The following is a 21,619-nucleotide window of genomic DNA, read 5'->3' as shown; positions in this document are numbered from 1 at the left end:
TTCTTTATTTATTTTAAATTGCCTTTCAAATGTCTATTCTTGGTGTTGGGTTTCATCAAATAAATTTCCCCCAAAAATGCGACTTATATATGTTTTTTGCAGGTGCGACTTATACTCCGGTGTGACTTATACTCCGAAAAATACGGTATTTGTTTAATCGATTTTTTAAAATTGAGGAATTGATTTAGAATCGGGATGAATCGGATGTGAATATTTTTTTTTGTGCACCCCTAGTTTGTGCAATGAGGGGTTTCAAATATATAGATTTCACTGTATCTCTACACACGTCTGTGTCGTTGTCTTTGTCTCTCTCAGCTATGTATCACTTGTTTGTGTTGACTTATATCTACCTGTGTCACACCTGGTAGCTTGCCTCTTGCAACTGTCAGCTATTCCTCACCAATGTCCACCTTCACTTCTCCACGCTGTGCCTTCAGCTGTGTCACGCCTGTCTTGACGTACTGTCTTCCTCACCTTGGTCGCCGCCTATTTCATGTCTCTGTTTTTGTCTTATATACCTGCTGTCTGAGATACTGGGCAGTAAATGTAACGGTTCTTAGTTGTCAGAACGTATAAGACACAGGCGTGTTGACTCACACGTCCATGTTGACGCGTGCGGGGGCGTGAAGGTATAGTTGCCCGTCTCCCTCTTGCTGTGTAGAACATCTCTGCAGCTACTCAGGCTTGACGCTGCAAGGCGTTTAACGTCTCTACCGATGCTTTCAGACCCACTTAGTCAAGGAGAATCACCTCCAGAATGTCAAAGCCTCACTGCCTCCGACGGCGCCGTAACGCCTCCTGACTTTAGCGTGCATGTTGCCTCCATTGCCTTCACATTCCATCATCAGGCCGCCCTGCTGGGGCTCCCTGCGCCTTCATTTATTCAGTGCCGTGTAGGAAGTATGTCCCCATTAATTATGGAGCTGGTCCGAGAACGTCCCACTTCTTGTCTGCGTCAAGGCGATCCGAGGGTGTTCCAATGAAATCGTCGCTTCCTGTCACATGGCCAAGCGGTGTAGTAAAGACGATGCTGTGCAGGCAGCGGATATTTGGACGCGGTTTTGTGAAATCTGTGTCCCGCTTGTCCTGACCTGCAGCGTTTTGTCAGCTGAAATATTTAAGAAGTGGGGTTTGGGGATTGAGATAAATTTAGAAACAGAGTGGATTTTTTTTCCTTCCTTGTACGTCATACACTATAATAGAAACTAGGGATGTCACAAGTGTGGTCCATTTTTGGCCCACTGCTTGCTTTTTATGGGCCTACAATGAAGATGATATATTATTAAATGTTGCTTAAGTGTTTTCGTCTAATGGCTTAGCATAGCTTGATCTACATTGGATTAATATTTCCACATTACGGGTCTGATATATTGAGATCTAAATACCAAGCGCTAAACAGTGTGTGCAATCTATAAAATGGTGTGTACTATTGATGGGTGTGTTGCGTGTCATCTACTAAGACTGCGTGTGCAATTGTAAAGTGGTGTAGACCGCTTTTTTTAAATGAGGTATTTGCATGTACCACAGAGACACTCTCATTTACTGCACGTGCATCTTATCATGCTCCTACCTGTGGTGTTTGGCTATGTTTTCAAACAAGCAGGAGAAATGTACCACTTTTTAGGGGCCTTTTAAAAGCAGTCTTGCAGTGCATCTACTTTAAAAAAAAATATATATATTTATATATATATATATTAGGGGTGTAACGGTACACTAAAATTTTGGTTCGGTACGTACCTCGGTTCAGAGGTCATAGTTCGGTTCATTTTCGGTACAGTAAGAAAACAACTAAGTATACATTTTTTGGTTATTTATTTACCAAATTCGTAAACAATGGCTTTATCCTTTTAACATTGGGAACACTATAATAATTCTGCCCACGTTAATCAGCATTAAACTGCCTCAAGTTGATGCTCAGATTAAATAGAATGACAAAACTTTTCTTCTACATATAAAAAGTGCAACATTAAACAGTTTCAAGTCAACCTATCATGCTTAATTTATTACAGCTTTTGGGAAGCCTGTAGTTGATTTTTATTATGTAAATGTTATACTTTTATCAACATGTGATAGCAGGGACCCTGCCATTCAAAACTAGGCTGCTCCATTATGAATGATTAATGTAACTATAGCTTAACAAATAGTACAATAGGAGAGACCACTTAAGTTTCTAGAACGTCAACGGGCTCATAGTGATGTTACTAGTAGTTGACTGGGAGGTGTTTATTATCATTTGGGGAGAGTATGCTGCCTTATGCTCACCTGTTAAACACCTATGTGCTCAACGCTGAAGCGCTGACTACATGCGCTCTGAATACGCACTGCTGATTGGCTGTTACCGCTCTGAATACGCACTGCTGATTGGCTGTTACCTCTTTGTGTGTACCAATCAGATGGTTGTGTGGGTGGGACAATGCTGGGTGCTGAGACAGAGGTAGAAGAAGCAAAGCAGCTTGTTAAGACTTTAGCTTAGAAACTCGTTCGGTACACCCCCTTACCGAACCGAAGTCCCCGTACCGAAACGGTTCAATACAAAACACGTACCGTTACACCCCTAATATATATATATATATATATATATATATATATATATATATATATATATACAGTATATATTGTTTTTAAATGTTTTATTTTTTTTTAACAGCCGAAGGTTTGCTCATTGGAGAGAACTCGTACCTACTCTAAAAAAAATGCATACTTAAAGAAGTTTTTTTTACATATTAAAATATTTTAATGATATATTCCATGTCAAAAAAAACGAACATATAAAAAAAAAATTCTGAAGGACACAAACGCATCAATTTAATTTGTTTTAATCAACCCTTCAGGTCCTCTAGCAGCTATAAAATTATAAAATTATGTTGTCGAATGTACGATATATCTAATATTTTTTATTTCTGACCATCCAAAATGTTGACACACACACATGTATGACGGAGGATTCTCGTCTGTCCATTGTCTGTCTGTGTAGATCGAGCACTGATCCTGTGTGTGGAATTGTCAGTTTTCACGTTTTTCCCACACGTGCTTTTTAAATCGCTATATAGTGCTTGCAAAGCGGTGATGAGTGTTAATAAATCACATTGCGTGTGCTAAATAAATATTATATCTTCTTCTCTCTGTATTGTTGTCGTCTTGATGATTAGCATATATTTTGCATATTAATGAAGACAGAGACGCAAAATGGATGTCACGCCTTATTTTTTTTACTTAAACACAATCCACTTTACAAACATTTAGATCAGCTTTGTGAGTGCTATTAAGTTTGCACTTGTTTTAGTACACACAAACCTTTAGTAAATCAGGCCCTCGTTGTACAAATACAAAATGTATTAAAGAGGCCTGCATCCATACAGTTTGGACACCCCTGATTTAAAGGGGTCCAACTTTTCTTACCGATTGGTACCGCTTTTTTGTGTATTTGAGATCTGCCTAAATCCAGAAATTTTTAAATCAAACCATGAGGGATGCCCGGAAACACAATCTTGCCTTCTTTCATACTTCCTCCAAACGAGCCGTTTGGAATTTTGTGAAGTTTTTCTCTATTGTGACGTCTGCGAATAGCTTCATATATAATATACATTTGCCCAAAGTGCGTTGCGCGGGTCCGCCATCGTAATCTGCACTGTAGTCAATAAACTCCTTCTTTTTCACTATCCTCTTGTTGTGGGGCAGACGAGCTCGTACATGCACATGAATCCTTTGCAGTTGCCATTTCTAATACAAAGTAGCTTATAGTTTGAATTTATTTATTTATACCGGTGGCGGTATAAAAAACTTTAACACTCTTACTAATAATGCGCCACACTGTGAACCCACACCAAACAAGAATGACTAACACATTTCGGGAGAACATCTGCACTGTAACACAACATAAACACAACAGAACAAATACTCAGGATCCCATGCAGCACTAACTCTTCCGGGCTACATTATACACCCCCGCTACCAAACCCCGCCCACCTCAACTGACGCACAGAGGGCAGAGGCGGGGGGTTGATGTGTGAGGGAGCAGGGTTGGGGTGGGGGCGGGGTTTGGTGGTAGCAGGGGTGTATAATGTAGCCCGGAAGAGTCAGGGCTGCATGGGATTCTGGGTATTCGTTCTGTTGTGTTAAGGTGCAGATGTTCTCCCGAAATGTGTTTGTCATTCTTGTTTGGTTTTGGTTCAAAGTGTGGCGCATTATTAGTAAGAGTGTTAAAGTTGTTTTATATGGCCACTGTCCGTGTAACCTGTGTGGCTGTTGACCAAGCATGCATTGCTGTCACTTACGTGTGCAAGCAGTAGATGCATACAACAAGAGGCTGGGCTGGCACGCTGTTTATACATATTGTAGAGGGTGCTAAATGCTGTACCATCATGGCACGCCCTTATTATTATTGTAAGGGGGAAAATCGGAGAATATTAATCCCGGGATTTTTCTGCGAGAGGCACTGAAATCGGGGGGGGTTGGCAAGTATGCAGCTGAGCCGCATCAGAGTGATCAAAGAGCCGCATGCGGCTCCGGAGCCGCGGGTTGCCGACCCCTGATATATATATATATATATATTTATATTTATACAGATTAAGGAGAAATCGAGAGTAACAAGGGGTAGAAAATGGATTAGAATATAAATAAACTTTGAAAGGACAGATTAAAAAAAAAAATATATATATATATATATATATATATACACAGTATATATATATATATATGTATGTATATATGTGTGTGTGTGTGTGTGTGTGTGTGTGTGTGTGTGTGCATATGTATGTATGTATGTATGTATGTATATATATATATATATATATATAATTTCTTTTTTTTAATTTTTTTTTATTTTTTTTATTATTTTACAGATTTAAAAAAATAGTAAAAAAAACAACTAGATAAATTAAAAAAATAAAATAAATAAATATATATATATATATATATATATATATATATATATATATATATATATATTTTTTTTTTTATGTTTTATAATTTTTTTAAATCTGTCCTTTCAAAGTTTATTTATATTCTAATCCATTTTCTACCCCTTGTTACTCTCGATTTCTCCTAGCCGCTCAGGCAAATCATATTGTCTAAAAAGGCATTTTCCCATCGATAACGTGACATCATCCCAATCGCACCGCAGTGTCGGGCGAGCGCGCCATAAGTGCGCGTTCTTTCGGTCAATTAGTGCGTGAGGAATATATATACAGTACAGGCCAAATGTTTGGACACACCTTCTCATTTCAATGCGTTTTCTTTATTTTCATGACTATTTACCTTGTAGATGTCACTGAAGGCATCAAAACTATGACACCTGTGAAGTGAAAACCATTTCAGGTGACTACCTCTTGAAGCTCATCAAGAGAATGCCAAGAGTGTGCAAAACAGCAATCAGAGCAAAGGGTGGCTATTTTGAAGAAACTAGAATACAAAACATTTTTTTCAGTTATTTCACCTTTTTTTTAAGTACATAACTCCACATGTGTTCATTCGAGTTAAAATGTTTGGGGACCCCTGAAATACAGTATATGGTTTAGCAACCAGCATGGCGCTATAAGGCAGCGTATATATATATATATATATGCTGTAAGTATATATGTAATGTAGTAACAAGCACATTCATAATAGCATGTAATATTTACGTATTTTGATCATTTTAAGCATACAACAGTGTATTAATTTTACAGACGCATCACAACGTTCGCTTTTCCCTTCAACAGCAACAACACTACTAATCATGGCAGACTTCATGAGCGACAACAAAAACTACTTTGGGACAAATGATGATACAGAACCTTATATTTTTGACCCTAAATATAAGGAGGATGAGCTACAGGTTTTAGAAGCTGAGTGATAAGCAGATTCAGCTTAAGTGAAACACTAAGCATCATGTTGTTAGGAATGCTCTTTGTAGCAGAGGTCGTGACCACATATTGCAGGAGACAGCAGGCAACGTGCAGGTAAATGGGTATTTAATGTCAATAAGTCCAAAAAGCCCAGGTAGAGTGTCACAGGGATATGCACAAAACAAGCACAGGGAAACTGTGGAAGAAAAAAATAACAAAAGAGAGCTAACAAGAAAGAAATGCCAAACAAGAAGTCAAAAAATGCTGCAAACCATGAAAGTTCCTATTGAAACACCAAGACGCCAAACATTAGTAATGATCCCACAACCAACGAAGAAAAGAGACTGGCTTAAATAGCCCTCCAACACCAGGTGAGACAATCAATGCAAACAAGCCTCAGATGAAGAGAGAAGTGCTCAGAAAGAGAGTAAAGAAGGCAAACCGAATACAAATAATACAGTAAGTGGAACCAAAATAAGAGCGTAAAACAGGAAGTGAAGCCAAAAAAACAGGAAAAGCACTCAAAAACTAAAACAGAGAATGGCCTGGCCTAACAGGTCGTACACATGTAACAGTATCGCTAAGTACTGAACAAGATATACAAACTAAAGACATAATAAAACAATCACTTACTGTACAATGTCTGCTTTCACTGGGATGCCAACTGATGGGATGTTCATATCTTCCCATTGATTATAATTCTCACACAGGTTAAAAAAAAGAGTGCCGCAAACAAGCGCCTTTTCATGTCTTTCTCGCCATCTATGGGTAGAAGTTGGATGTCAAAGTTGACCAACTTCTCGGTTCATGGCAACAACCTTCTACTATCCAAGTAAGAGGCAAGATTCATAATCTAGAAATAACTTTTACTAGCTCAGACACAATGCAGCAGTTCAATATGTAAATAGTTCATCTGTGTTAGTGCTTATAATATCAATATCGCTAATACTTGGTTAATATTCAGGTCATGACATGTAAATAGAGTGTTGTCGGCGCAATTTGGATGGTTTTTTGAGGGCTTTATGGGCGGAATAGTGTTCTCCCATTAGCTGCATTGTTAGCTAGCTTGTACTTGCCATATATTATGAATTAGAATGCATGAAAAAGAAAAACGTGTTTTTGTCTTACATAGAGATTGTGAATGATGAGCAAAATTAAAAAAAAAAAAGTGCAGTTTATAATTTATAGTTATCAAAATATAAAACTACCTATATTGGGGTATATATTTGTGTCCATGATCACACAGTATTAAATAGGACTGTGCAAAAAACACTTTACCTATATTGTGCAAGAGCTGGGGCATGTAAAAGTGAACATTCTGTAATTTTCCTAAATTTTACCTAATTTCTTAGTAAATCCTCAAAAAAGTATGTGCATTGCATTCTTTGTGCTTGTATAGCCATTCAGTTAGCACAAATAGACATTAATTGCTTGAGTGGAGATCTGTAAATGTAACTAGTCTTCATTAATAAAACAAGTAGCACTCATAGAGTAACATGTCTTTTTTTGTGTGTGCAGTGATGCATTTTATTGTAAAAGGCGGGTGAGTCAATGCAGCTTTCATTGAAGCTGCTGTGCTGCAGTCTGAGCTGCATGAAAGGAAACTCTCCTCATTTCTCCCTTGACTGACCTGACTTTTTCCTCACCTCACTTCACCACGTTGGCCTCCGTCCAGCGCCAGTTTGCCTTTTCAACCACTTCTTTATCCATCCATCCATTTCTTCCTTTCATCTCTAGCTTGACTCAGGCCGTCCGTGCAGACTTTATCAATCATAGTAGTTGATGTGATGAAACGTGTTCAAAGCGCTATTGATTCTGGAGCATTATTCATGGCGCTGTGGGTTCTGCAAAGTGGCGCACTTAATAAGAATTATTTTGTTGTGCTTTGATGTAACAGCAAACTGTCTCCTTGGTTATTTTATTATTTGCAATTCTTGCAGCCCGTCCACTTGGCGCACAGCTGTTTCCAGATGGAAGCCTTCGGACAGACCTTCACGCTGGACCTGGAGCTAAACCAGTCAGTACTGCTACCCTTCTTCTGTTTACACGCACCGCCTCTTAAACACTGCAGATGTTCACATTAGTGTTATTGCACACACTTTGACACTGATGTGTCCACTCTTCGCAGTCACCTCCTGTCTTCAGATTACGTGGAGCGCCAATTCACGCAGGACGGACGACCTTCACAGTCCTGGGTAAGAACATTTTCGACAATCCTGTCATCTTTCATGTAGCTGGAAAATTGACACAACATAGTAGAGACAGGGGTTGTTAAGTGTCGATGCTTTAATTCCAACATGCACAAATTACAGTGGAACCTGAACAAGGTTTGTAAATCGAAAAGTTTGCACAGTGAAGAAAATGTCACCATAACAAAAAATATTAATATTGGGTTTCAGCCTCGACAAAAGTCAATATTTTAGTGAAGGTTTGTACAGTACACTTTGAACACAATATAAAGTTCTGCACAGTACTGTGTATCAAACAAATATAACAAAGGGGTGATGGATCAACTTTCTCTTTAAAAAGCCAAAAAAAACATCAAGATGCTGTTCTCTGTATGTGCTACTCTTCCTACACGCACGCACACACACACACACACACACACACACACACACACACACACACACACACACACAAACACACACACACACACACACTCAGAAGCCCCTTTGGTGCCCTCAAAAATGATCAGCAATCACAAAAGTCCTTAAAGGGGAACATTATCACCAGACCTATGTAAGTGTCAATATATACCTTGATGTTGCAGAAAAAAGACCATATGTTTTTTAACCGATTTCCGAACTCTAAATGGGTGAATTTTGGCGAATTAAACGCCTTTCTAATATTCTCTCTCGGAGCGATGACGTGACGTCACATCAGGAAGCAATCCGCCATTTTCTCAAACACTGGGTCAAAACAGCTCTGTTATTTTTCGTTTTTTCGACTGTTTTCCGTACCTTGGAGACATCATGCCTTGTCGGTGTGTTGTCGGAGGGTGTAACAACACGAACAGGGACGGATTCAAGTTGCACCAGTGGCCCAAAGATGCGAAAGTGGCAAGAAATTGGACGTTTGTTCCGCACACTTTACCCACGAAAGCTATGCTACGACAGAGATGGCAAGAATGTGTGGATATTAGAGATGCGCGGTTTGCGGGCACAACCGCGGAGTCCGCGGATTATCCGCGGATCGGGCGGATGAAATTAAAAAAAAATTAGATTTTATCCGCGGGTCGGGTGGTTCAAATTATTAAAAAAAATTAGATTTTAAATAGATTCAGGCGGGTGGCAGTTAAACCAATTCGGAAATATATATACATAGTTAAATGTTACCCACATACGAAAAACGAGCAGGCACCTGCAGCATATGCCACAACAGAAGAAAAAAAAAAAAAGAGATGGACACTTTTACGGAGCGGAGAAGGGACACCTCGCCGGGGTCCGGGACCGAGGCCCCTTCCCCCGAGAGGGCCCCACCGGGAGCCGTAGCTGAGGCGATCCGCGAGAAGGGCCCGACGCACGTCCAGGGTCACCACCGCGCCCACCGCACCGACACCCCGCCTCGTCCGCCTTCGCCGCGGCCGGCGTCACGCGCAGCAGGTAAGCAGCTTACCTGCCCGCCACCCCCGTGGCCGGGGGCTTGTAACAGGGGTCACTCCGCGCGCTCCGCCCGCGCAGCTTACCTGCCCGCCACCCCTGTTGCCGGGGGCGCGTAACAGGGGTCACTCCGCGCGCAGTGCGCTCACGAAAGGGGTGGGGCTCACCCTGGTTGATATAGACAGCAGCTAGGACGGTGGCCATGGAAGTTGGAACCCGCTAAGGAGTGTGTAACAACCCACCTGCCGAATCAACTAGCCCTGAAAATGGATGGCGCTGGAGCGTCGGGCCCATATACCCGGCCGTCGCCGGCAGCGAGACGCGCTTGGAGGTGCGCTCAGCGCGGCTCCCATATGATTGCGCACTGGTGTGCGTCTGGGTCGTGACAGCGTGGCACGCGAATGTCTGTGCTGCATTGGATCAGTCTCCTTTCTTTAACAGGCAAAAGCTTTATAACCTCACTAATGCCTTGCATCGTCTATATTAGATATATAACAACGGGCGGGTGCGGGCGGATGGCGGGCGGATGCGGTTCTGATCAAATGTTAGATCGGGTGGATTGCGGATGGTTGACGACTTTCTGATGCGGTTGCGGATGAAATAATTGCCTATCCGCGCATCTCTAGTGGATATCCTGCGACACTCAAAGCAGATGTATTTCCAACGATAAAGTCAAAGAAATCTGCCTTCAGACCCCCATTGAATCTGCCGGAGTGTGTGAGCAATTCAGGGACAAAGGACCTCGCTAGGACGGCAAGCGATGGCGGCAGTTTGTTCCCGCAGACGAGCGAGCTATCGACCCTAGCTTCCCTGGCCTGCTGACATCAACTCCAAAACTGGACAGATCAGCTTTCAGGAAAAGAGCGCGAATGAGGGTATGTTTACAGAATATATTAATTGATGAAAATTGGGCTGTCTGCACTCTCAAAGTGCATGTTGTTGCCAAATGTATTTCATATGCTGTAAACCTAGTTCATAGTTGTTAGTTTCCTTTAATGCCAAACAAACACATACCAATCGTTGGTTAGAAGGCGATCGCCGAATTCGTCCTCGCTTTCTCCCGTGTCGCTGGCTGTCCTGTCGTTTTCGTCCGTTTCGCTTGCATACGGTTCAAACCGATATGGCTCAATAGCTTCAATTTCTTCTTCAATTTCGTTTTCGCTACCTGCCTCCACACTACAACCATCCGTTTCAATACATTCGTAATCTGTTGAATCGCTTAAGCCGCTGAAATCCGAGTCTGAATCCGAGCTAATGTCGCTATAGCTTGCAGTTCTTTCCGCCATGTTTGTTTGTGTTGGCTTCACTATGTGACGTCTCAGGAAAATGGACGGGTGGTTAAAATCAGGCACTTTGAAGCTTTTTTTAGGGATATTGCGTGATGGGTAAAATTTTGAAAAAAACTTCGAAAAATATAATAAGCCAATGGGAACTGATTTTTAATGGTTTTAACAATTCTGAAATTGTGATAATGTTCCCCTTTAACTTTAAAGGGGAACTGCACTTTTTTTGGAATTTAGCCTATCGTTCACAACCATTATGAAAGAGACCCATTACCTCCCTGCTTGGCACTCAACATTAAAGGTTGGAATTGGGGATTAAATCACCAAAAATGATTCCCGGGTGTGGCCACCGCTGCTGCTCACTGCTCTCCTCACCTCCCAGGGGGTGATCAAGGGTGATGGGTCAAATGGAGAGAATACTTTCGCCACACCTAGTGTGTGTGTGTGTGTGTGTGACAATCATGGGTACTTTAACTTTAACTTAACATGACGACAGAAAAAAAAAAGGTGCTATAGGGCTGGGCGATATGGCTGAAAAATGTTTCATAATATATGTTTTTTATATTGGTCAATAGCGATAATTATTTATATTTTTATGACCTATGGAAAATATGGACCAGGAGAAAAATACATTAAATGTTAGCATTTTTATTTTAAATGTAACCTTCCTCTGATTACATCTCCTCAGCGATCAAGGCAGGAAGGAAAGTAAAGGAAATGTTAACACAACCATGTAAAACACTCAATGTAAACAAAATACTAAAAATCACAATAAACACTTAACAAATACTTAACATAAGGAATATGCAAGAAATGCTTAATAAAGTGTAACTTAATGAAAATGTAAACATGGAAAAACCTAAGAAGAACAAGTTTTTGCAGGTTCAGTGCCAGAAAATGTTGTGGCCTGTGTAACATTTCATTTTATTCTTTTATTAAGTATGTAAATTAATTTGTGTTATGCAGTAATTATTATTCAAACATTATTGGACCAAATTTGTTATATTTGTTATAAACATTTGTTAAATTGTGTTATTTATCTTAATTATACAGTCCTGCACTTTAGTTCCTACCTGTTGTTGTTTCCGTATATCCGAATAACAAGGGTTGAAAAAAAAAGATGAGCACGTCGAAGGACTACGGTCAATTTGAAAACAAAACAAACAAAAAAAACTGCCATACTGTCGAGGTGACTTCTCCTGTTTTATCCACAATTTATTCACTCCCTGCAGCGCTCATTTTTACTTTCTCTTCTCACACTTTGCAAAGAATCAACAGCGAGATTGTACAACCAAATTGATAGTTGATACTGTTACGCGATTGGCTTTTAGCGTGTCCCTCCCATTGCTCATAACCACTTCCTGTTTTGCTAGGTTACCAGACCCCGAGTGTATTTATTTATTCATTCTTTCCGGTTTCCTGCGACCAAAAAAATACATATTTATCGAACGTTTTATCGAACGTATTTTATATTGATTTTAATTACATGTCTATTGTGATATATATTGATATCGTTTTATCGGCCTAGTCCTATGTGCTTGGATTTGTGCAAGCGAACACTTGAAAACATCTGAATTTTTACTTGCGTACGTTCTGGATTTGAATGTACGTCCATTTTTAGTAGAAAATCCTCACAACTCTAGTTACATGAGGCCCCAGGTTCGTATGAGGTATGTTAAGAGAGTTATGATGCGTGGCAGTTACTCCGTGTTCACATAGAGCCCCATTTATGTGTTTATGAGCAAAGATGAATAGGTAGTACCAAATTGTTGCTCTCCAAATGTATATTTGGTGTGCCATTTTGGCAGGAAACATTGACGTACATCTTCTATGGCTCAGGTGGTAGAGTGGTTGGCCCCTACCCGATCGTTGTGGGTTCGATCCTTAGTCCCCCTGTCACCAGGTCGAAGTATCTTGAACAAGATACTGAATTCCCAGTTGCTCCCGATGCTGTCATCAGCAGGTGAATGTGGTACCTTGAAGGCAGAAAAACGCTGTATATAAACACTATAAGTTTAATCTATTTACCATTCTCGACATTTTTTTTTTCTCTCATTAAAAAAAGGGAGCTACATGCTTTCTAATTGGTCAGTGGCCCCTAGTGGCTGTAAACAGTAGAGGTTTGACATCTTGGCAATCTGATTGGACGCCTAGTAAGCGCTTTAATAAAAGAAAGAACAACAAGACTTCATATAGAAACTAGCATGGGTGTGAACTTGGAACGCTAGTCAATCAAACGGATTGTTGTCTTTAGGCCCTTTTAAACCAAAAGAAAAAAACTCTATCTAGTTAGTGGAACTAGAGGTTCCTGTAGAAGTGTGTGATTTGTGTTTACACCACATTTCACAGTTTTGGGTAGTTTATACAAATATGGCTGATGGCGTATGGAGGAGTTGTTGACTATATTTCTACAATGATACCATGTAAATAAACGGACAATAATAGGTCGCTGTATTTTTACTAAAAGGTAAATATATGAAATACAAAGCAATAATATACAAAACGATATGATTTAAAAAATAAAGTGTACCGAATTTTTCATAAAAAGTCAGGCTTTTGTCCGCAATGTCCAACAGTCAAAGTTGTTCTCTCTGTAAATGATGAATTCATGAGGGTCAGGCGGTTCTTTGTGGTCCATTTCAACTGCAAATAACAATATATAAATAATAAACGTCTGTGTTTATCTCACGCCGACAACACAAACACAGCATTACCATTCTGTTTACTCAGGTTGAAGCTAATAACTAAACAAATAGAGTGTCACTGACTACTTCTACAACATGTAATAAAGTAAATAGTTAATATTTGATGTAATTTACCTTCGTTCCACCTGTGTGCTGCCACCTTTTTTTTCACATTTCTCCAACGAAGTCAGAGTAGTAAGCAGCTGAGGTCGTTTGCTTCAAGTCCGGTTTCAGGTTTGTAAAAATAATAAACTGCATACTGTATAGATGAAAGACTACAGCTGAGTAAAAACACTCCAAAAAAGTTCCACTGATCAGAGTTCTTCAGCACACAGATGCCCCAGAAAAGTTGCTGCAAGTCAAAAGTTCCTTTCGTTCTTCTTTCTCTTCGTTGTCAAGTTTTTTGTAATAGAAATACACAAGAAATAAACAAGTCGTCATCCTTGCATACTGCGCAATAGCGGCCGTGTGTTTGAAAACTGTGTTCAACCAATCAGTGTTCGACAGCACAGTCCTGCCCCCCCGAAAAGGTTCAGGGTAGCTTCGAAATGTCCCACCTAGCTAGGAGGAACTTCGAAAGGCTCCTAAATAACTCAGTGGCCTTGTGGTTAGAGTGTCCGCCCTGAGATCGGTAGGTCGTGAGTTCAAACCCCGGCCGAGTCATACCAAAGACTATAAAAATGGGACCCATTACCTCCCTGCTTGACACTCAGCATCGAGGGTTGGAATTGGGGGTTAAATTACCAAAAAATGATTCCCAGGCGTGGCCACCGCTGCTGCTCACTGCTCCCCTCACCTGAACAAGGGGATGGGTCAAATGCAGAGGACAACTTTCACCACACTTAGTGTGTGTGTGACAATCATTGGTACTTTAACTTAACTTAAATCTACCCGTGTAGTTTTTGGTGGAAACACAGGGGGAACTTCTTTTACCCAGTTAAATGGAAAAGTTCCTGTGGTGGAAAATAGCCTGTTGTCAAGGCAACAGCTGTTGTGTTGCATCTCATGAGCTTGTGCAGGTGTACCTAATGATGTGGTCGCTGGGTTTATTTTAAGCTCAATCGAATGTAGAAGTGCTATTTTGGAAAGCAGTTTAAAAATAGCCTTCCACCTAACCATAGTGTACTTCTGGATGTTTCAAATGTACGTTTGCCTAAAAGGCACAAAGAACTATGCTCTGGGATGTACTGTACAGTAATCTTCTCAAAATAACAATAGAAAGGATGACATAGTCCAGAGAGGATTTAAAGTACAATCTAGTAGCCAAGAGGGATGGTAATGTGCTTTGCTGCTCAAATGAGCCACCTATACAGCCCCCTCCCAGCATGCTCCAAACTCTCCTTCAGTCCTCCTGACCAATCGTGATTCTGTCTCCATGGCAACCAGTTAGCTCAGCAGTGTCATTAAGTTCTTGGCAGCCCAGAGAATGAGACACGACTGAGATAAGAGCCGTGTGCTGCTAGCAAGAGAGCAAGAGGAGGAGGAAATGGGAATACAAATTCCACTCGGACAAGATGAAGCTTTCCCGTGTGCCTGGAAGGGAGAGAGGGATGCTGCAGGGGATGGAGTCCTACGTTGAGGCCAGATTGTGGCGCCGCTTGATGGCGGCATCACGTGATTCTTTGGACGCCGCAGGACGTGGGAGGCGTGATGCGTTGATGTGCGTCACCAAATTTGGCTTTTTTTTTTCTTTTTTATAAACTTGAGGGATACAGCAGCAGCCTCGTTTTGAGGTTGGTTGGATAGTTCAACATTTTTTTTTTTAGTTTGGTCAAATAAAAATAAAAAATTAAAGAGTTATCATATTGCAATTAAGGCTGTCAAAGTTAACGCTTTAACCCATGCGATTAATCACAAAACATTATTGCATTAATCATGGATGGACACAGATTAATCGCGCAATTCATTTTGAGTGCACATGCTCCTTGACCCCGGCTGGTCACCTGAAAGGCGGCATGGGTTTTTATACGGTCAATGCATACGGTCAATGTATGCGTCAGAGCAAAGAACAAAAAAATGACGTTCACTCAAGTAAAACGCCTAAAAACTGTCCTGTTTGACTCATAGGCAACTTAATATTGTTGTTTTTGTTTCATTTGATTTAAATTATGCATGCAGGTATTTTACTGTGATTAATCAAAATGATGATTAATCTGATTTAAATATGTAATTGTTTGAAAGCAATAATTATAAGCAATAATTGTAATACAACATTCTATATACCCTTATTTGGAAATTAATAGATAGAAAACTAAATCCATCAGCCTCTTTTTGTGTTTTTACTAGATCGCCTGTTGGTGGAATAACTTTGTGATGATCAGAATAAAATTAAAAACATATTTGAATATTACTTATTTCTACCACGTGGGATTCACAATGCACTTTGCACAAAAGACAAAAATTATATCACAAATGGACAAATTGACTGCTGATGGATACTTAATGACATTTTTTTATAGTATTTACTTTTTTTTAAATTTAGGAAATATAGTGCATATGCTCATTTCATAACTTTAATCATATTACATTAACCCATTTTTGTTCATTATTTTGTTGTATTAGTTCTTTGTATTTTATTTTATTTTCTTGCCTAATCCGCCTTCAAATATAATAAATATAAAAATAAATGCATGGCTCAGTTGGTAGAGCGGTAGTGCCAGCAACTTGAGGGTTGCAGGTTCGATTCCCGCTTCCGCCATCCTAGTCACTGCCGTTGTGTCCTTGGGCAGGACACTATACCCACCTTGCTCCCAGTGCCACCCACACTGGTTTAAATGTAGCGTTGCAGGCTCATCACGTCCGGTTGCAGACTGAACACCAGCTCATGCAAACAATCACTCAAGCAGCACTTAGGCCAGACTCAGGCCCCGTTTACACTAAGCCCGATAAGGTTATCCAGGGTAAATCCGTTTACACACACAACGCCACCGTTTAAGACCCCCTCCCTCCTCCGTCCGCCGGCACAACGCGACCTAATACGCATGCACAGAAAATGCGCACGTCATTGTCACATCCAGTGTTGCTTTGTGTGCAAGTTCTTAAATTTAACTTATCTGAACAATATCCAGTGTTGTGGTATTTCAATTAACTGGAATCCAGTGTGCTGTGGGGCCCTATTGTAGTGAATCACACCTGAGCCATCATAAATTAATCAAATCTTTATTAGACACGTAAACAATGAGATAAAGAACACTTAACATCAATCAAACTAGGGATGTAGATATCTGGTCAGGACACTCCTCACTCTTTTGCCTTCACCTTTATTGTCTATTCGTTTTTGGTGATTTTATATACCGTATTTTTCGGACTATAAGTCGCTCCGGAGTATAAGTCGCACCGGCCAAAAATGCATAATAAAGAAGGAAAAAAACATATAAGTCGCACTGGAGTATAAGTCGCATTTTTGGGGGAAATGTATTTGATAAAACCCAACACCAAGAATAGACATTTGAAAGGCAATTTAAAATAAATAAAGAATAGTGAACAACAGGCCGAATAAGTGTACGTTATATGACGCATAAATAACCAACTGTGAACGTGCCTGGTATGTTAACGTATCATATTATGGTAAGAGTCATTCAAATAACTATAACATATAGAATATGCTATACGTTTACCAAACAATCTGTCACTCCTAATCGCTAAATCCCATGAAATCTTATACGACTAGTCTCTTACATGAATGAGCTAAATAATATTATTTGATATTTTACGGTAATGTGTTAATAATTTCACACATAAGTCGCTCCTGAGTATAAGTCGCACCCCCGGCCAAACTATGAAAAAAACTGCGACTATAGTCCGAAAAATACGGTACTCTGCACCTAGACGTTGAGTCTGTGACATACATGGCGGACAATAACTGATACAGTCTGCTTTGCCAGTCCAAATGCATTCGCTGTTTTCCGTAGTTTTCCTTCAACGTCCAGGTAATACAAAGCACATGCTACCTTTTATCACATCCACGGGAGCCCGCATTCTCGTTGACTCTCCTTCGACAAATGGACAAAGTTTTTCGGTAAATAGAATCACAGCTGACCTGGACATTCGATAGTTCTTTTGCTGTCTGAAATAGCTGCAATCACTTTCTCTTAATGTATTCATGTGTGATTTCCACAAGCGTCTGTACAGACGGAAGGAGAAACATGGCGTGTCTGGATGACTGGCCTTCATATTTCCAGTGGCTCCAAATTACGAAACAGCTTTTTTATGAAGCTGGCTGTGGCGCGTTCTTTCTGACGTCACTTCCTGTGTGAGGCGCTGTCTTTCTGGCGTCACTTCCTCTCCGAACTCAATTTGTAAACGATCAATGAGTCCATACAAATCTAAGAGCCGGATATACACGGCGCACTTACCCGTGTAAAAATGTGTCCGAGGAGGGGGACCTTAAACGAGAGTTTAGTGTGGCTGAAACGCGGCTTAGGCTAAACAATTATTCGTGTAAGGGGTTGTTGTCCTGCGTAGTGTAGACATAGCCTCAGCCAAACTCCCTCAAAGTAAAGTTGCAATTTTCAACACCAACAAAGGAAGTATGCCTGATCGAAAACGCTCCAATGTAATGTAAGGCTCCACTCTTGCAAAATGTGCTCGCTTGATGCTAATTTACGTTGGATTTGCCAAAGACAGGCTAATATTATCATAAGCAATTTTTCATGTTGATTTCAACACCTTCAAATTTAGTAACGAAAACTACAACTAAGGTGAATTTTACAATCAAACAGATGGTGTGTAATAAGCACAATACATACAGTACAAACTAGGGGCGTGGGAAGAAATTGATTCGGACTCAAATTGCCATTCTCAAGTTGTACGATTCAGTATCTGTTCTCATTTTTCAAAAACCAATTTTTATTTAAAAAAAAAAATTTTTTTTAATGAATCAATCCAACAAAACAATACACAGCAATACCATAACAATGCAATCCAATTCCAAAACCAAACCCGACCCAGCAACACTCAGAACTGCAATAAACAGAGCAACTGAGAGGACACACAGATGAGGTGGTTCGGGCATCTGGTCAGGATGCCACCCGAACGCCTCCCTAGGGAGGTGTTTAGGGCACGTCCGACCGGTAGGAGGCCGCGGGGAAGACCCAGGACACGTTGGGAAGACTATGTCTCCCGGCTGGCCTGGGAACGCCTCGGGGTCCCACAGGAAGAGCTGGACGAAGTGGCTGGGGAGAGGGAAGTCTGGGCTTCCCTGCTTAGGCTGCTGCCCCCGCGACCCGACCTCGGATAAGCGGAAGAAGATGGATGGATGGATGGATGGACAAACATGACACAGAACAATCCAAAAGTAGTGAAACAAAAATGAATATTATCAACAGTATCAATATTAGTAACAATTTCAACATAGCAGTGATTAAAAATCCCTCTTTGATATTATCTTTAGACATTTATTTTAAAAAAAAAAAAGTAATAAAAATGAACAATAGTGTCACAGTGGCTTACACTTGCATCGCATCTCATAAGCTTGACAACACACTGTGTCCAATATTTTCACAAAGATAAAATAAGTCATATTTTTGGTTCATTTAATAGTTAAACCAAATTTACATTATTGCAATCAGTTGATAAAACATTGTCCTTTACAATTATAAAAGCTTTTTACAAAAATCTACTACTCTGCTTGCATGTCAGCAGACTGGGGTAGATCCTGCTGAAATCCTATGTATTGAATGAATAGAGAATTGTTTTGAATTGGAAAAATGTCGTTTTTGAATCAAGAATCGCGTTGAATCGAAAAAATCGATTTATAATCGAATCGTGACCCCAAGAATCGATATTGAATCGAATCGTGGGACACCCAAAGATTCGCAGCCCTAGTACAAACACTTCGTAGGGCGTGACATAACGCATTCATGTTCATGGAAGAAGCTACTTCCTTGTTTGACAACATACCATAGATAGCCTATAAAGTTCTGCCATCTAATGTCTTGGAAGTGCAACTGCATTGCAAATGAAACTCAAAATGTGTAACAACTGACAGCACAGTTATAATCAGCTAATTTGTAAATGTTACATTGAAAGAATAGAACATTATCATCAAACAATCCACTTTTATTAGCACACACAAAAGCACCGGAAATTGGTACCGTTGTGTACCGGTATCGATTCCCGGGTACTAGGACTTGGTACGGTATTGGTTCAAATGTGAATGTTAACCATCTCGAGACAGAAGTAGGTCACAAACCTTTTTTCCGCAGCGGGCGATGTTGCATACGCTGAGAATGTGAGAGTTCCCGCTTTTATCTCGCAGCTGACCTATCACGACAAGCTGTGAAGTAGCAGAGTGTGTCCCTGCTTTAAACACCACTTTGTGTGCGTGCGTGTGCATGTGCGTGTGTCTGCAGGGAGGGGAGCACTGCTACTACCAGGGAAGCTTAAGAGGTGTAACGAACTCCTGGGCCGCCCTCTCCACCTGTCATGGACTGTGGTCAGCAGACACCCCCCCCCCCCTTTGAACTGTATTGTTACATAATTAATGTATTTACTTGCACATTCAACTGTATCACTCCTACTTTTATTCAAAGCGGGGTGTTCTCAGATGGCCTCTTCTCTTACGGGATTGAGCCAGTTCACAATGACAGCAATCAGGTAGATGTTTAAAGTCAACATTCTATATACAGTATATATATATGTTTATATATATATTTGTAGGTCATAATGACGCCTGTCTGTGTAGGAAAATGGCGCCCACCTGATCCACAAGATGCCTGATTTTAGGCTCTCTCCCCACTGTGCAGGTAGGCAAACACGTTGATGGTCATTCCACATCTAGTATGGCCTTATGTGTTATGCATACTGTGCATTGGACATTTCATTAGGTACACATACATAATGTTACAACGGGTAACGCAAAAGTGTTCATGAAAATGTCTGCTTTACTTGATAATAATCCATCCATTTTCTACCGCTTATTCCCTTTGGGGTCGCGGGGGGCGCTGGAGCCTATCTCAGCTAATAATTTTAACTCGTAATACTGCACTGTATTGCACTGAGATTAGATTTGTGTACTATGAGCCTCTTATTATAGCTAAATAATGCATACTTGCCAACCCTCCCGGATTTTCCGGGAGACTCCCGAAATTCAGCGCCTCTCCCGAAAACCTCCCGGGACAAATTTTCTCCCGAAAATCTCCCGAAATTCAGGCGGACCTGAGTGACATGTCAACAGCCTGTTTTCACGTCCGCCTTCCCACAATATAAACAGCGTGCCTGCCCAATCACGTTATAACTGTAGAATGATGGAGGGCGAGTTCTTGGTTTCTTATGTGGGTTTATTGTTAGGCAGTTTCATTAACGTCCTCCCAGCGCGGCAACAACACACAACAACAGCAGTCACGTTTTCGTCTACCTTAAAGTAGTTTGTCTGCCGTAAACAGCAATGTTGTGACACTCTTAATCAGGACAATACTGCCATCTACTGTACATGCATATGTGACAATAACATCTACGGCCTTTAGAGAGTGCAGTGCACAACTGCGCACACAACAAGGAGATGAAGCAGAATGCATCATCAGAGAGGGTGTTCAGCATGGTTAGAAAAATAGTGACAGAGAATAGAATAAAGATGGACAATTCAACCCTTAACTCAATGAGTAGATGAGTGTTATGTGTGTGTATATGTGTAAACAAATGAACACTGAAATTCAAGTATTTCTCTTATTTATATATATATATATATACCGGTTCCGGTTCACCGTGCGTGACTGCTCGCTGACTGCTCGCTGTTTCGAAAAAGCTAAGTATCGTTCTATTTGTGTGCTTTTAAATTGTTCTGCAGCTTTCTTTATTACTTTCTCAACATATTTAGTAGTACTATTTAACTTGCAAATCACCCGATCTTTGTCTCTCCACCCCTCCCGCAGCTAGCTAGCAGCTAGCTGCTAAGCTAACGAAGCTAGCGCGGAGAAAGGCGTCGCCGGGCGCCGGTCAGAAGGAGTCTACTCCTGCACACCGTGACCAGGACTTCTCGGAAGACAGCAGGAACTTCACTCGGTGACAGAAAACACCGTGAGTATGGCTTCCTGCGCGTCTTGCACCTTACTCACGGAGAGGCTGGCTCTGCTAGAGGGCCGTGTCCGCCAGTTAGAGCAGAGTAATCTCGTAACTTTAGATGTTGCGGACACATCTGCTAGCGTTAGCTGTAGCGAGCTAACTAGCCCAGCATGTAGTAGTCCTAAGCGGCCTACAAGCTACGGTGTACCGGTTGAGACGCATAATAG

At 40.8% G+C, this 21,619-nt stretch overlaps 1 protein-coding gene across 6 annotated transcripts in view; it reads left to right on the top strand.

Annotated features, from left to right (window-relative positions):
* The window catches only part of LOC133620393 (disintegrin and metalloproteinase domain-containing protein 11-like), an 80,578-nt gene that overhangs the window by 17,255 nt on the left and 41,704 nt on the right, over positions 1–21,619 (top strand). For 4 of the 6 annotated variants that reach the window (XM_061981863.1, XM_061981865.1, XM_061981866.2 and 1 more), the window contains 5 exons: positions 7,766–7,842; positions 7,954–8,020; positions 19,745–19,827; positions 19,925–19,988; positions 20,077–20,137. The exons of 1 other annotated variant lie outside the window; for it this stretch is intronic. In XM_061981863.1, the coding sequence (XP_061837847.1) occupies positions 7,766–7,842; positions 7,954–8,020; positions 19,745–19,827; positions 19,925–19,988; positions 20,077–20,137 (352 nt within the window). Of the gene's footprint in view, positions 1–7,765; positions 7,843–7,953; positions 8,021–19,744; positions 19,828–19,924; positions 19,989–20,051; positions 20,138–21,619 lie in introns of those variants that run through there. One more of the 6 variants, XM_061981868.1, reaches the window with a different exon arrangement.

Source organism: Nerophis lumbriciformis, linkage group LG24 (genome assembly GCF_033978685.3).
Source record: "Nerophis lumbriciformis linkage group LG24, RoL_Nlum_v2.1, whole genome shotgun sequence".
In the NCBI taxonomy this organism is placed as follows: domain Eukaryota; kingdom Metazoa; phylum Chordata; class Actinopteri; order Syngnathiformes; family Syngnathidae; genus Nerophis; species Nerophis lumbriciformis.
The sequence above is the reverse complement of the archived record's forward strand: the minus strand, read 5'-3'. Positions and strand labels throughout refer to the sequence as shown.